This window comes from Aulonocara sp. 'chitande type north' Nkhata Bay, linkage group LG10, assembly GCF_057382095.1.
Source record: "Aulonocara sp. 'chitande type north' Nkhata Bay isolate Kocher_YH1m ecotype deep benthic linkage group LG10, A_spYH_male_GT1.1, whole genome shotgun sequence".
In the NCBI taxonomy this organism is placed as follows: Eukaryota; Metazoa; Chordata; class Actinopteri; order Cichliformes; family Cichlidae; genus Aulonocara; species Aulonocara sp. 'chitande type north' Nkhata Bay.
In genome coordinates this window covers 15,441,588-15,455,746 of record NC_141353.1, presented here as the reverse complement: position 1 = coordinate 15,455,746, position 14,159 = coordinate 15,441,588, and the positions used below count along the sequence as shown (strand labels likewise).

Sequence of the window (14,159 nt, the reverse complement as noted above, 5' to 3'; positions counted from 1 at the left end):
GATGGTGACGTTTGTGACAGGCAGCTTTGTTGCGTGCAATAACAGACTATATTTGTAACAAAAGTCCACATCTGATTAATCACTTTGCAAGCGCTGGCTTACAGTATGAGCCACACAAATATTCAGCTGCACATCCAAAGGAGTCAAATTTGCACCTTGTAGTGTTATTGTACAATTACATTTGGGGGTTTGGTTAGCACTAAATCGCAGGTGGATTTAAAACACTAAAAAGCTCACAAATTCAAGAAAGGTGCGAGTTAAGAAGCCTTGCATTTATTTCCCTGCTTACATCCTGTTAAATGTGTGCCAGCTCTTCACCCCTGACTCTTTCAGATGGATGGTACGAGAACAATAACTCAGCCGTGTGTCCGGCGCTCTGTGCCGTGCCCGCTGGGACGCCACACATGTTTACAGCGAGCAGAAAACATCTGTGACGCCAGCACCGGTAGGCCTTCTCTTACTGGATTCCCAGGTGCCCTCAGAGCGACAGATGAAACACATGTGCTGAAAAATATTGACGTCCTCACCGCCAACACAGAAGAAGGAAACAGGTCTTGCCACGTGATTCATCCTCTGTGCGGTGAAACAAGTTGGGGATAAGGTTATAAAGAAAGAAGAAAAAACAGAGAGAAAGATGTTCAGAAGCACATTGGAGATCTACAAGCCCCCACATCTAATAAAGCACATTTCATACCTTACCCAGATGCTGTTGTTTTGGTCCTACAGTGAGCCGATTATATTAGAGGTCAGACCCGGTGATGAAATCCCAGGTAACCTGTAGCTTCTGCTGTGTTGACTAAAATCCTAATACAAATGTAATAATGCAGTGGAGCAAAGCAACCCATGTCAGCACGAGCTGAGCACTCGTGCACCGACTACATTTACTGCATTTGTGTCAATAAAGAGCCTGAAATCCTTCAGCCTCCATCAGAGTGCTGAGAATGAGCCCAGCTCAGTGTTTCTCGTAAGGCTCGCCTCTGCAGCCAAATCCTCATGAAGGTTATTGCTGTGTTACAGACCACTGGGTGATATCTCTTTGTTACAATAAGGATGGCTTCCTGCTACTTAGCACAGCATGAAAATGTGCAACAATCTGCTGCTTAAAATATTCAGAAAGAAGAACTATACGCTGTTTGAAGTAGAAACATTTGATAATACTACAGTGCCCTGCAGTATCTAAGACATAAAATCATTTTTGTTCTTATTAATTTAGGGACCGTTTTTAAATATTTGTTTTACACAGACACCATATGGAAGTCAGAAACAAGAAGACAAGCTAAAATAATGTTGATTTGGATCTTTGCTGATAATTCGAACACTTTGTAGTTATTGCAGTGGGCTCGCCAAGACAAGGACAGGACAGCGTTTCACATGCACTTATTCCAATAGAATAACCTCCTTCGCACATTTCAAAAAGAGTCCATGCAGATCGTTTGCTTCAAGGACACATACAACCCTCATCCTCCTAATGTATGCTGTCTCCACTGTGCCAAGCCAGTTAAATCTCGACTCCTTTAATCTGACCCCACCTGCTACCATACAATAAATGGATGAAGTGGACTAAGCTACTGTGGACTTCCTTTTTATTGCTGTATTTTCACGTGTTTGGCTTTCAGGTTATGCAAGTGCATATATATATATATATATATATATATATATATATATATATATATATATATATATATATATATATATATATATATATATATATATATATATATATATATCAGAAACTCCCATATTAGTAGAAATGTATTACTTAGGAAAGTTGGGAGAGTGGAGGGGGAAATAAAGAGCTCCCGCTTGTCCTTAATTCCTCCCCCTCTGTTTGCACATCTGCTGAATCACATTAAACTCCCCACAGGCCGCTTCACAACAGAAGTCCTCGACATCATTTCAGCGAGCTGGAGCCCTTCAGCCTCTGTTTGCTGCCATGGGAATGCATCTGAAGTGTTTTTTATAACTGCTTAAAAAAAAAAAAACAAACACGCACACAACCATCTCTTTTACTTTTCCTGCTCTGAGTCAGCTTTTACAAGCTCTTCAATTACTTTACATTGTCACAAGGAAAAAAAGAGAAAAAAAAGGAAGCCAGGTGATCACAGGTTACCTTTATTTTACTAAAATACACGTTTCATGCAGGGTTTTTTTGTCACTTTCCACAACAGAAACACACCTAAACTAATGCCACCTCGGGGCTTCTTATTTTAAATGTTTTTTTCTTGTCTGCCGCACAACAACAGGCAAAGAGGGACATTAAAGTCACACGGTACAATATTCCGCATGTGCAAATTCCTAGTGGCTTCATAAATAGCGAGTCCTCATCTGATGTCACATGCCGTCATTAGCGAACCAATAGCGAGCCAGATGTATCTGGTCATAGCGACGCAGTTTACGCTGGGAAAAGAAAGTCATGCTCAATGCGCCGGAAATCAACAATAACGGAGTGCTGTATTGCTTTTGAAAATTAATGTCATAAAAAAATATGTGTGCGGTAAAAAGTAGCCTTAATCTATCACGTTTTAAAAACAAACAACCAAGAAAAACTTAGATGAAGTTGGTCAGCTGGATGCATCTTTTCCCTCCAGTTTTATTGCCACCTTTATGGCACCGACTGTGACCCTGCAGGGGGGGGGGGGGGAAAGCACTGACAGGCCACGTTCCAAACAGTGGAGAAGGCATACGTGAATCAGAGCACATGACGTGTAAAAAAGGAGAGACTGAGCATGGAGGAAACTCTTTCCAAGGCCTGCTATGATCTTCGTATGAAAATAAAAAGAGGTAGGCAAATTGTCTCTGCTGCTCAGAAAACACTGGCAGTTTAATAAGATGCAAACGGGGATGAAGTGCTTATCAAACATGCTACACGCAAAGCCAGTTTTTTTTCCCTAAGTGACAGTCCAGCACAGCATGCCTGAAACAAACCACCTAGCCTATTCAGAATAGTGTTCTTCCTTATGCAGCTTGTTGCATATTAATAATATTTAATCTTATAATAACTTTTTTTTCTTATGTAAACAAGGAGACAGCAAAACACACGACTCATGCATGCATTATCATCTCCAGAATGTGGAACAATAGTAAACACAGACGGATGTTACTGCACAGCATATTTAGTGGCTTTTTGTTTTGTTTTTCTCTCTATTTTTTTTTCCTTTTTTTGTTTTTAGGCTGTGGGGGAATGTCAGAGAGCTTCGTTTGCTAACACAGAAATAAAAGCGACCACAGTTAGACCGCTCAACGCTTTTCTTTCCTGCCGCCTGTCTGCATGACATCATTAAGGGAGAACGACACGAAGGCAATCTGCTCGAGTTCACTCTCTTTCCCGCACTCCATCAGGCACGAAAACTGATCCTTGTCCCCGTTGTAAGCCAGGTCCGAGTAGCCGCTGGGCCCCCTGTGGATGATCCTGGGTCTGTCCCATCCGGATGAGTGCAGGGGGGATCGGTTCAAATACACACCCATGTCCCTTCTTCTGGACTTGCTCGTCGGGTGCATGAAGAGGAGCCAGGTTTGCGTGTCTGGTGACAGGAGCGACGTGCCGCAGGCTTTGCTTTCCGCGTCGTCGTTTGGGACAAATTCCGGCGCGGGAAAGCCGATGATGCTTCCCTGACATCCGTAGCGCGTTTCCACCAGCTCCGGGGCCATGTGGGGCTTGTCGAAGTAGACGCCGCTGTTTTCACTGAGAGCCTCACACCTGTGGCCCCCGGCATTACGAGCATTGCAGTAGAGGTGGCTCCTGCCCTCGTGGTCTATGATCTCGGCCATTTCACATTCGCACGACTTCTTCCGCAGCATCTTACCTATGTGCCACGTCTGTCCAAAGTCCTCGCTATATACTGACAGTGCACGTGGGTAGACTGTGCAAGGGATGGGGAAGGAGCAGCATCTGTAAGGAATGTAGTAGGCGTACGCAGGGATGATCAGTCGGCCGTTCTCAAGCTGAACACCGTGGCCGGGGCCCACGGCGAATGTGGCCCACTTGTGAATGGCCTCGCCGATCACGCTGTCAGTTAAGTCTGTCACTTGGCTCCAAGTCTGGCCGTCGTCTCGGCTGCTGACGTAGCAAAGACGAGTCTTGTTCTTACCTGTCAGGATCTGCTTCGCTTCCGTGGTTGTGCCCCACACACAGATGAAAAACAAATAGAGCGTTTTGGTGTTTTTTTCATACACCGGGCAAGGATTCATAGTGCGGTGGTTTGGCAGGCACACCGAAGACAGCTCCTGACTGGACGACCACTGGAAAAAAAAACAAAATCCCAGAAACATGACAAAGGCAACATTTGAAAAGAGGACAACAAATCATGTTAACTTCAACTATGAAAATCAAAGTGATCATGTGGCAATGGTAACCTGCATGGATCCATCCTCTTTCAGGGTGCCTCTCCTCATAACGAAAATTTTGGCGTCATTGTCACAGGGTGAGGATCTCTTCTCTGCAAAGGCGAGGAAGGTGTGACAGTGCCTCAGATAGACGAGAGCAGGGATTCTGTATGTTATCCCACTTGGCTCCCTTTCAAACAAAGTTGTTTTAGGAGGTTCTTCTCCGCTGTCTCCCTTCGACGACGTGTTTCCCATGGTGGATCAGAGCTCCTGTGAGCAATAAAATGTCCTAAAATGCATGACAGAGCCTCAGCTTCTTTTATAGTCTTGTTATAACAACCTTCAAAGCACAGACTCGGTGAAGAGTTCACACTCCAGCAGCTCCCTATAAACACAGACCGCTGCATTGCCACAAACAGCTCGCACCGTGCATGCACAGCAAAGCCCTTACCTTCACTGATCGCTCTTCACAGGTCCCACTCGTGATCTTTGTCTGAACATCATACCGTCTATAATCGCACGCGAAACCAGAGACCTCTGATGTTCACGACACTGATGCTGTTGGTTCATCAGAAACGAAGCCGTACCTGAGACCGAGAGAGACTTTTACGCTCCCTTCCGCGTTCGCTTCTCAGCTAAACTAAACGTCGACTTTATGCAAATGAATATATCCACCTTCGTATTTGATTGTGTTTTTCTTACTAGCACTACCGCAATAATGACTACATATCAGTTATGGCTGTCACTACCTACGCCGCTCTAAAACGGCCTTCCCCCGCAGGGACGCCCTACACAGAAGCTAGCTAACTAGCCGGTTTAAACAAACACAGGTCAGGCTTAAAATCTTCCGAGAGTAATTATTTGCCAAACAATACACAAAATAAAGCATTTCCTGGTTGTAAACGTGCTTTTTTAATGTCTTTGAATGCCTCAGGTTGGCCCGGCGGAGTATTATCTTGCCATTTTAGTTAATCTTTGAACACCTAAACTCACCGGTCTCTTCCGCCTTTAGCTTAGAAAAGAAATGTTACTGCCCCCTGCTGGACGGGAGAAGCGGTACTCGTCTTACGTGCTGTTGCTAAGATACAGAGAGCTACACTGAAGCTCGGGATCAAACACATTGTAGCAGTTTTTTGACATAGTGTGGTGATAAATGGATTTGGCTGCAGTCAGGATGACTTCAGAGTCCTACACCGCTGACGCAGGGCGGAGCTATCCTGTAAATTGTTTCCCTGCCGGGACTTCACACCACAGAAGACGAGACGGTATGTTGAAATAAAGCAAGGTTGTAACTAGCTTATATTAATGAAATAAATATAGTGAAAACGAACAGCACCAAAACCAAGTTAGCTGGTTACTCTAATGTTGTAAATGCTGTAATGTGAGCTACTGCTATGTACAGTACAAAGTAAATATTATTTATCAAAAGGGGCCCAGAAGTTCAAGCAGTACCAAAGGGCACTTTTATGAATGGAATTTGGGCCATACCCTAAATAATATTTGTGCTTGGTCTACTGAGCTGTCTACACTGTATTAAACTGTATGTGTCTGTCTGTATACAGGTGTATGAATGGAGGGTTTAGTTGAGAGAAATCATAGTTGGCAAAAATCATAGTTTAATTTTGAACATACATGCCCACATATCCGTAATCAGACCAGCCCATCTGGAATCAACAATTATGCCACTTAAATCACCTTTCTGATCCTCAGTTTAAACTTCAGCAGGTCATCTTGACATGTCTAAGCCAAAATATACTGGGTTGTTGCCATGTCACTGGTTCATAAGATATTTGCATTAGTGAGCAGATGCACTGCTCAGTGAGAAAAGAACTGACAGATCCAGAATGAAGAGACTAACCAATAATGAAGAGTGTTTACCTGTGTGAAAACACCTGCTGGCGTGGTTTTAGTCATCCATCTTTGCTTTTATAGGTGCTGGGCACTGGCTTGCAGCTTACAGGGAGGCAGAGGAGCAAAAATACAGGCATCAACGTAGGAGAACAAAAGCAGCTTATAAAAAATGTGAGAGCGAGCTGGCTGATACTTCTCATGGAGTCACATTAGACAGAGCTTTCCTGGTATGAACCTTGAATTCAACACACAAACGCTTATCTGACAAAAGTTAGAAAAACAGTGATTTTTTATTTATTTTCTTTTTCAGCTCCAGTTGCATCATGTTGACAGACCCTCTGAGCTCTGTTCTCTGGACATCAGCGAGCAGAAACTAAGCTCTGTAAGAGCCACCTTTTCCTACTTTTACTTACCTTTATCAGCCTGTTGGTTAAAATCATTTGTGATTAGTTCCTTTATACTGGGGGTCACAGGTCAAACCAGAAGAACTCGAGGTGTTTGATAACGTGGCTTACATCAACGCATCTATTAACTCCCTCTCTCTAGGTGAATATGCATGTATACATTATCCTGCAGATTTCATTCTAGCATCGCTGTGTGTGCCTCTTTCATGAAGTCATATCAGAGGCTGTCCATTGTTTTTGCTGCAGGATCTTTCAGTAGTTTTGTGTCTCTAAGAGAACTCAACCTGTCATTAAATGAGGTTAGCGACTTGATGTTTGATGCTGCTGCCTTCCCTCTTCTCGAGGTAAGATGACTCGGCGGTGCTTTTTAACTGTGAATGTGCAAAAGAGATGCTGACATTCAGAGGAAGAGTTAAATGTGTGCCATTTTTCTTCTTCTTCTTCTCTCCTTCTTTTGAATGTGGTTAAGTTCACCCGAACAGTGCATTTTAATCCTCGCAGGTTCTGGATTTGTCCTACAACTGCTTATCACCTGATGCTATTGATTCTCTCGGTCGGCTCCCACGTCTTAAGGTCCTTCATCTAACTGCAAATCAGCTTCAGCGTCTCCCTCCTAATCTGGGCTCCTCACACCAAGACCCCACTCAGCTGTAAGTGCCTGAAATAGCAATCTATTTTTTACCACGTTTCATCCACGATCAAGAGACGTTAGCCGTCCATCAGTTCAGATGATGAATTTGCTCGTTTTTCCTGCCCACTTTGATGTACGTTTATACTGAAAAGCTTCAAATGAATAAACTTCAGAAGTATGTGCACATTGGTACTGGGCAAAAACAGAATTTGCGAGTGTAGTCTTGGTCTTCTATCCCCACCTCACACACACACAGACACACATACACACACAGTTCTGCCCTGCTTTGTGTTAAATGACTGACAACAAAACAAACTTTAGGTATAAAAAGCTGCCTGATTTACAAATTTACAAATCCAATAGTGGTAGTCATTAAACTGGCTGAATCCAGCTCCCATAAATAATTAGTAAAATATTCCAAGATGAAATAATTTATGGCTATCTTTTAAAATCTGTGTTAACTCAGCATGTTTTAAGTGTTATGATTATCATGATCCATGAAGTTATCCAGTACCTTGGTTATGATTTCATGACACATTTCATTCCTGAAACATTCACAAATGTAGTTTTCAAACCCACCAAAAGGGGGAGCACAAATGCTCCAAATTCACACTTCTGATCCGGTAAACCTGCACTCACAGGCCACTTTGTTAGGTACACCTTGCTAGTACCAGTTTGGACAGTGTTTTGACTACAGAACTGCCTTAAAGCTCCATGGTACAGATGGAGATGGAGACAGGGCATATCCTGTTGGAGACAGCCACCACAAGATGGGTACTGTGGTCATAAAGGGATGAAAATGCTCTGCAGCAATACTCAAGTAGGCTGTGACATTTAGACTAAGGTAGTGTGCCAAGAAAATGTCCCATTACACCACCTGCAGTTGCCTGAACCACTGATACAAGGCAGGTTGGATCAATGCTTTCATGTTTTTTCCAGTCTTCTATTGTCCAGTTTTGGTGAACTTGTTTAACTTACAGCCCTTTTTTCCTGCTCTTAGCTCACAGGAGCTTGGTTGTAAAGAGTGGATATTTGAGTTGCCCTTGCCTTCTTATCAGCTCGAAGCAGTCTGGATATTCTCCTTTGACCTCCACCATCAACAGCACTTTCTCCCAGAGACCTGCCAGTCAAGGGATGTTTTCTCTCTTTGAGGTCAACCTCTGTAAACATTCTGATGCTCGTATTGAACTTCAGCAGGTTGTCTTGACCATGACCACATGGCTAGAGGCAGCAAGCTGCTGCCCTGTGATTGGCTGATTTGTGTAAATGAGGGGTTGAATGGTTTACCAAAGTCACTGATGAAAATAGATACATAAAATCTTATTTCACTTTAATTGTATCATCACACACATTTAGCATTTCTTCGTTTACGTGTAGGCCGGCTAAAGATGAAGACACATGCTTTCAAGCTCTAGAAGTCCTGATGCTTGATGATAATGAACTGACCTCTGGAGTCTTCAGCAGCCTTAAAAACCTAACGAGGTCTGTAAGTTTTCCTGTAAAGACTTTTTGCATACAAAATATTCATTATAAATGCACTTTTAAAAAGTCTGCATGCATATTGCCAGCCTTTGTGCGTCACAGTGCAAGTGAGAAATTGCACTTTTAAATAAAAGTGTTTCTTAACATGGACTCCTTTATCACAAGGCACAGCAAATTAGTGGAAACGCTCATTAAGCATTTTTAATTGTTGATTACAGGCTAAAGCATTTAAGCCTACAGGGGAACTGCATTTCTGAAATACCGTTCATGCAACTGGTGGGTTTTTCCAAACCTGTGCAGACTGCCACTGAAGAAGAGGAGGAAGAGGGTAAATACTCGGCATCAGCTTTGTGTAATTCACATGTGTGTCCAAAATTTCCTTTAAAAATATCTCTCCCGATCCAGCACTCGCTCACTCGGAGCCTTCCGATCAGTATTTGACAAGAATCTCAGAGGTAATTCGTCCATGATCTTTTAGATGTGTCATCACTGTAGCTCGGTGTTATTCTCCCATTAAACTTGTGTGTCTCGTGGTCACTCTAGATCTTTCGCAAACACAACTGGGAGCAGAACCGCAAAGAATCCAGTTTACCTCTTCCAGCGCTGCAGTACCTCAACCTAGCTGACAACAAGGTGTGCTGCTGCTTTTTATAAATAAATCCACTATTTTTGGGAAATGAGGTAGCGTGACACACCGGTGGTTTCTCATCAGGTTGCTAAGGAGGAAGCACTGATGGCTGCCACTCTTTTCCCAAAGCTTCGTGAAATTGATATTCAGTTCAACCCCATAACCACGCGGAGGAGAGGTAATATTCCTCCTGTAAAGAATCATTTTAAAATAGGTGTTCGGGGCTTCAGAAACAACCTCATCATGTCTTTGTTTAAATACAGGAGATCCTCCCTTGCTGGCCTACATGCAGGAGAGACTTGGAATAACAATAAAGCAGAAGAAAACACCGGAGGTTGTGAAGCGCCCGCTGAAAGTGTCCACTGAACCAAAATGGAAGGTTGGACTTTTTTGTGTTTGATCACGATCCGTTGAATTTTGCTGTATCAATGTCCAGGCTGGAGTCTTAGGTTTAGTGATTTTGCAGAAAGGACGTGTGATTGACTCCAAGGTGGTCATATTTTTGGTAGCGTTTGCCTCTAAACTTGATCGTTTTTTATGAATTCTGATAAAACTCTGTAAGGGCGTAGAGTGGGGTCATGCTAACAATCCATTAAAAGTGGATTTGCATGCACTAAGGTCTTCAAGGCCAACTTAATGATTGATTGCTCAGAAATGGATAAAAATAAGTCTGGTGTGTGTTATCAAGCTTTTTGCTTTTGTATTAATCACTGTAAAGTTCCATTTCAGTGAATGAATCATTATGTTTTCAATGTTTTCATATTGGAGGTGGATGAAAAAATACCAAAGGTGTCAAAGAAGCTAATACTGCTGAATCCACAAAGCCAGGCTGGCAAAAATGAAGGCAAAAACAGCAGAAACCACACCTTCCATGAAAAAAGAAAACCCTTCTTTCTTACTCAGGTATGTTCTTCAGTAGTTTTCCTCATTGGGATATAAAAATCCATCATTTTACCAAGTTTTTTAAATGTTAGTTAATGCCGCAGCATTTTAACGTAGTCAGTGTTATTTCATGCTCAGGCAGCAGATGGACCTGAGTTTGAATTTGGTCTTCTTCCTGAAGACAAAGAAACTGCAGACAGCAAGGAGAGAAAGCAGTTTGATTTCTTGATGGATGTCGAACCGAACCCTCGTGTGCTCAAGCTCAATGGTGAGGAAGGAGGAATGTATTTTCATCTGCAGCCATTTCGTTTTTTTGTCAATTGTTTCAAAGCCAGTAAAGTTTGGCTATACAGCGGGACCGTGGAGAATACTGATGCTTTCTTTCTCTCTTCCTTTCTTTGTGCAGGAATTCAAACAGCTGTTCGGATGCTGGAGCACACACTGAAGAATCTCCATGTTTACAGGGACTCGAAACCAAAGCTCGACAGCATCCAGACGCCGTACAGGGAGCGAGAGAAAAGGGTTTGATGTTTAGCCACGCAAACTTCATTTGCAGGCTCGTAAATTGCAATAAACCGAGCGACTTTAACTACGTTTTTATTAATTACTGCACACAGATTAAGGAGCTGCCACCTCTGAAACCTGTGAAGCAGCTGACTGAAAGGGTAGAGGACATGATCAAAGAAATCAGAGAGAGTAAAACAGTAAAAGTGGTCCCTTTAGGTATGCACATTTCCTACTTATACGCAGTGAATGTCAACATATTTCCCCTGTAAAGCCCTCTTTCTTTAAATAACACTCTGTTTTCTGTCCAGCCACTACCCTACAAAGCAGAGGTGTCAGTAAGCAAGAATATAAGGAAGCTCTCTCGCTGATGAGGGACATGAAAAGAACATATAAGATGGTCCACGCGAAAACAATGGAGCAAGAAGCCGCCATCAAGTCTGACAGAGACTCTGACCAAATCTGAGTTGAATCTCCATCTGTTTAACAGTCACATCCAAATAATTAGCCGAGCAGATTTTCTTTGGCTTGAAATGTTTTCTTTGTATTACTGTGAGTAGAAATAAGTAAATCGAGCAATGTTTTCCTCGACTATCAGCTCTAGAGTTGAAGTGCAGAGTTCACAAAGCTGTAGCAGATGCAAGTGTGTCTAATTGTAACTAAAAAAGTGTGCCACTGTCTGCTCCCCGTAAGCCTGACAGTTCTGAGCAGCTGTGCCGCCACGGCTGTGACCAGAATCCATCCAGGATGAATGCATTGTATTCATTAGGAGTTTGTCAGTAGAGCTCATTGCAAAAACAGAAAGTAGAGAGAGCTTTTTCTCTCTTTTTGTTTTGTTTTGGGTGAGGAGAGGTGTTTTAGACTGTTTGTGCACATTTATATGCAAACACCCTGTTCTGTTGAAGGAACACTGGGGTAGATTAACAGTGCAACAAAGTCCACATCAAGCCCTGCTGTATTTGAAAATGTTGTACACCCTCTAATGGTTCCCAATCAGCTATTCTCCATGGGTATTGTGCATCACCCTCTCACTCACCTTTTATATGGTAAATGGCCTGTATTTATATAGCGCTTTACTAGTCCCTAAGGACCCCAAAGCGCTTTACATATCCAGTCATCCACCCATTCACACACACATTCACACATATATGAGATTTTCAAAAATGATTATGTGGCTGATTATTATCTTTTCGTAACTTTGAACAGACTTCTGCAGTGCAGAATGATTTAGGTTTCGATGCCAATGTGCGGTATTACTACAAGTTGAGAGTGGTAGTTGTTTGTTTTCGTTGCTCATTCCCTTTTTGATTTCATGGTCTTGTCCATCATATGATTTTGATTATTTGTCTCGAGTGCAGCGTGCAGATGTGGAATGCATGTTCAGCCCCTGTGGAATAAATCACTTGGCACTCTGAAGATACTGGGTGCAGGGATTCTGGGTTTTTACATTCATGTCGGGACATTTTTCTGCTCCTGTATGGATTGAATCATAAAACATTTATGCATTTCTTACGCTAAACAAAAAAGCGTGCTCTGGCAGGGGGTTCGGTTTAAGACGGGACCCAGATTCAACATGCGAGGAGGTTGTAAGGAAAAAGGTGATAAACTTTTATGGAACGAGCCGAGGAACAGCTGAGGTGTTGATCTCGGGAGGGGAATACACAGAAGAGACGAAGAACAGGCAGAATGGGCCTAATGCAGCACAAACAATGGATCAGAGTCACCTGATCCAGCCATAGAAGGAAATTTTGAAGCCTAATGTTAGAACAGAGAGAGTCTGCCTTCCAAACCCAAACCTGGAGCCTGGTTCTGCCTCTCATTATGCTCCCGGAAACAGTGGGAACCACAAGTAAGATGTACTCTGAGGGTTAACATGCTGCTCCAGGATCTTTAGGATAAAAGCAGCTTGGTTATAATTTAATTCTGCATTTCACTGTCTTTTTCAGTTTGATCAAAAATGTAAACACAACAGAAGATAGTATGTCTGTGAAGGTTCTCAGTCATCCAGGTCATCGTAGTCAAAGGAGCTTGCAAAGAAAAGCGTCTGGACTTCTTTAAGTTACTTGAAGACGTTTCACCTCTCATCCGAGAAGCTTCTTCAGATCTAAGGTCAAATGGTGGAGAGTCCCAGATATAAACCTAGTGGGAGTTTCCCCCCACAGAGGGACAAAAGGACCCCCTGATGGTCCTCTAATCGCCTGAGCCAAGGTGTGAAATTGGGTGTGGGTCCCAATCAGCCAGAGTTTCGGGTGAGTTCATTGTGAAACCTGGCCCCACCTTATCATGCGAATTCCTGAGATCAGATGGCCCAGGATGTGAGTGGGCGTTAAGGCGTCTGGGAAGGGATCTCAAAACTGGATTATAGATGGCAGAGAGTTGGTGTCGTAAACCACCGCCTCTGTTCAAAGATGGTCGCTCACAGTGGACATAGATGGCTTCTTTCACTCCTCTTTCAAACCATCTGTCCTCTCTGTCCAAAATGTGAACATTGGCATCCTTGAAAGAGTGTCCTTTATCCTTAAGATGCAGATGGACTGCTGAGTCTTGTCCCGTGGAGGTGGCTCTTCTGTGTTGTGCCATGCGCTTGTGAAGTGGCTGCTTGGTCTCTCCAATGTAGAGGTCTGGGCATTCCTCGCTGCACTGTACAGCATACACCACATTGTTAAGTCTGTGTTTTGGCGTTTTGTCTTTCGGGTGAACCAGTTTTTGTCTGAGCGTGTTGCTGGGTCTGAAATGCACCGGGATGTCATGCTTGGAGAAAACCCTCCTGAGTTTTTCTGATACACCGGCTACATAGGGGATGACAATGTTGTTGCGTCTGTCCTTCTTATCCTCCCTCGCTGGTGGAAGCTTCTCGGATGAGAGGTGAAACGTCTTCAAGTAACTTAAAGAAGTCCAGACGCTTTTCTTTGCAAGCTCCTTTGACAACAGAAGATAGTGCTTAGTTATTGAAACCGGGGTGTCTGCATGATTGGGCGTGCGCTGCTTTAACATGGTGTTGTGGTTGTGTTGTATAACTACTGTGAATTTCTGAAACCTTGCCCCCGGGAAACATGCCTAATAATAAAAACAGTGAAAAAAATTACCATAGCAATGGAGTGCATGCAGAAGGAACTCTTTTAGTTTTGTGTGTGGAAGAGTCAGCATTGGGTTCCAGTGATATGTTTTAATGAAATCAATCACTGAGCTCTAGCATGAGAATCGCTGTCATTGTGGTGTCACACAAATCTTAGCGATAAACAACTTTCAGCATTGTAATTAGTTTAAAGCAGTGTTCTATTATTTTTTCACTAAAAAGTTAGTCTTGATGGATGAACAGTTTGACACAGTGAAAACAATCGGTACAGTGCTGCTCAGTGCTATCAGGCAAACACCTGGTCTCCAGTCTGATGGCCTTGTTCAGGTCTTTTCATCCTTAACTATATTTTTGCTGGTAATGAGGAGCCTGTGCCAA

The 14,159-nt window shown here is 43.0% G+C and overlaps 2 protein-coding genes across 4 annotated transcripts; one reads left to right on the top strand and one right to left on the bottom strand.

The window, feature by feature from the left end:
- Nucleotides 1–1,807: 1,807 nt before the first annotated feature.
- Nucleotides 1,808–5,364, bottom strand: LOC147320500 (sialidase-3-like). 3 transcript variants are annotated; one of them, XM_086308553.1, is made up of 4 exons: nt 5,317–5,364; nt 4,775–4,910; nt 4,354–4,593; nt 1,809–4,239 (listed from the first exon to the last, which is right to left on the bottom strand). In XM_086308553.1, exons 3-4 carry the CDS (start codon nt 4,576–4,578, stop codon nt 3,238–3,240), a joined length of 1,227 nt encoding a protein of 408 aa, XP_086164679.1. In that variant the 5' UTR covers nt 4,579–4,593; nt 4,775–4,910; nt 5,317–5,364; the 3' UTR covers nt 1,809–3,237. The 3 variants fall into 3 exon arrangements, with proteins under 3 accessions (XP_086164680.1, XP_086164679.1, XP_086164678.1); XM_086308554.1 differs by lacking the exon at nt 5,317–5,364 and having other exon boundaries at nt 1,808–4,239; nt 4,354–4,612; nt 4,775–5,307; XM_086308552.1 differs by lacking the exon at nt 5,317–5,364 and having other exon boundaries at nt 4,775–5,306.
- A 2-nt stretch (nt 5,365–5,366) lies between these two features.
- Nucleotides 5,367–12,714, top strand: xrra1 (X-ray radiation resistance associated 1). Its single transcript, XM_086308551.1, has 17 exons — nt 5,367–5,588; nt 6,256–6,401; nt 6,485–6,556; nt 6,648–6,720; nt 6,825–6,922; nt 7,080–7,228; nt 8,587–8,691; nt 8,910–9,019; nt 9,097–9,146; nt 9,235–9,324; nt 9,404–9,497; nt 9,583–9,698; nt 10,088–10,222; nt 10,340–10,469; nt 10,608–10,723; nt 10,819–10,924; nt 11,017–12,714. Exons 1-17 carry the CDS (start codon nt 5,477–5,479, stop codon nt 11,169–11,171), a joined length of 1,857 nt encoding a protein of 618 aa, XP_086164677.1. The 5' UTR covers nt 5,367–5,476; the 3' UTR covers nt 11,172–12,714.
- Nucleotides 12,715–14,159: the final 1,445 nt, after the last annotated feature.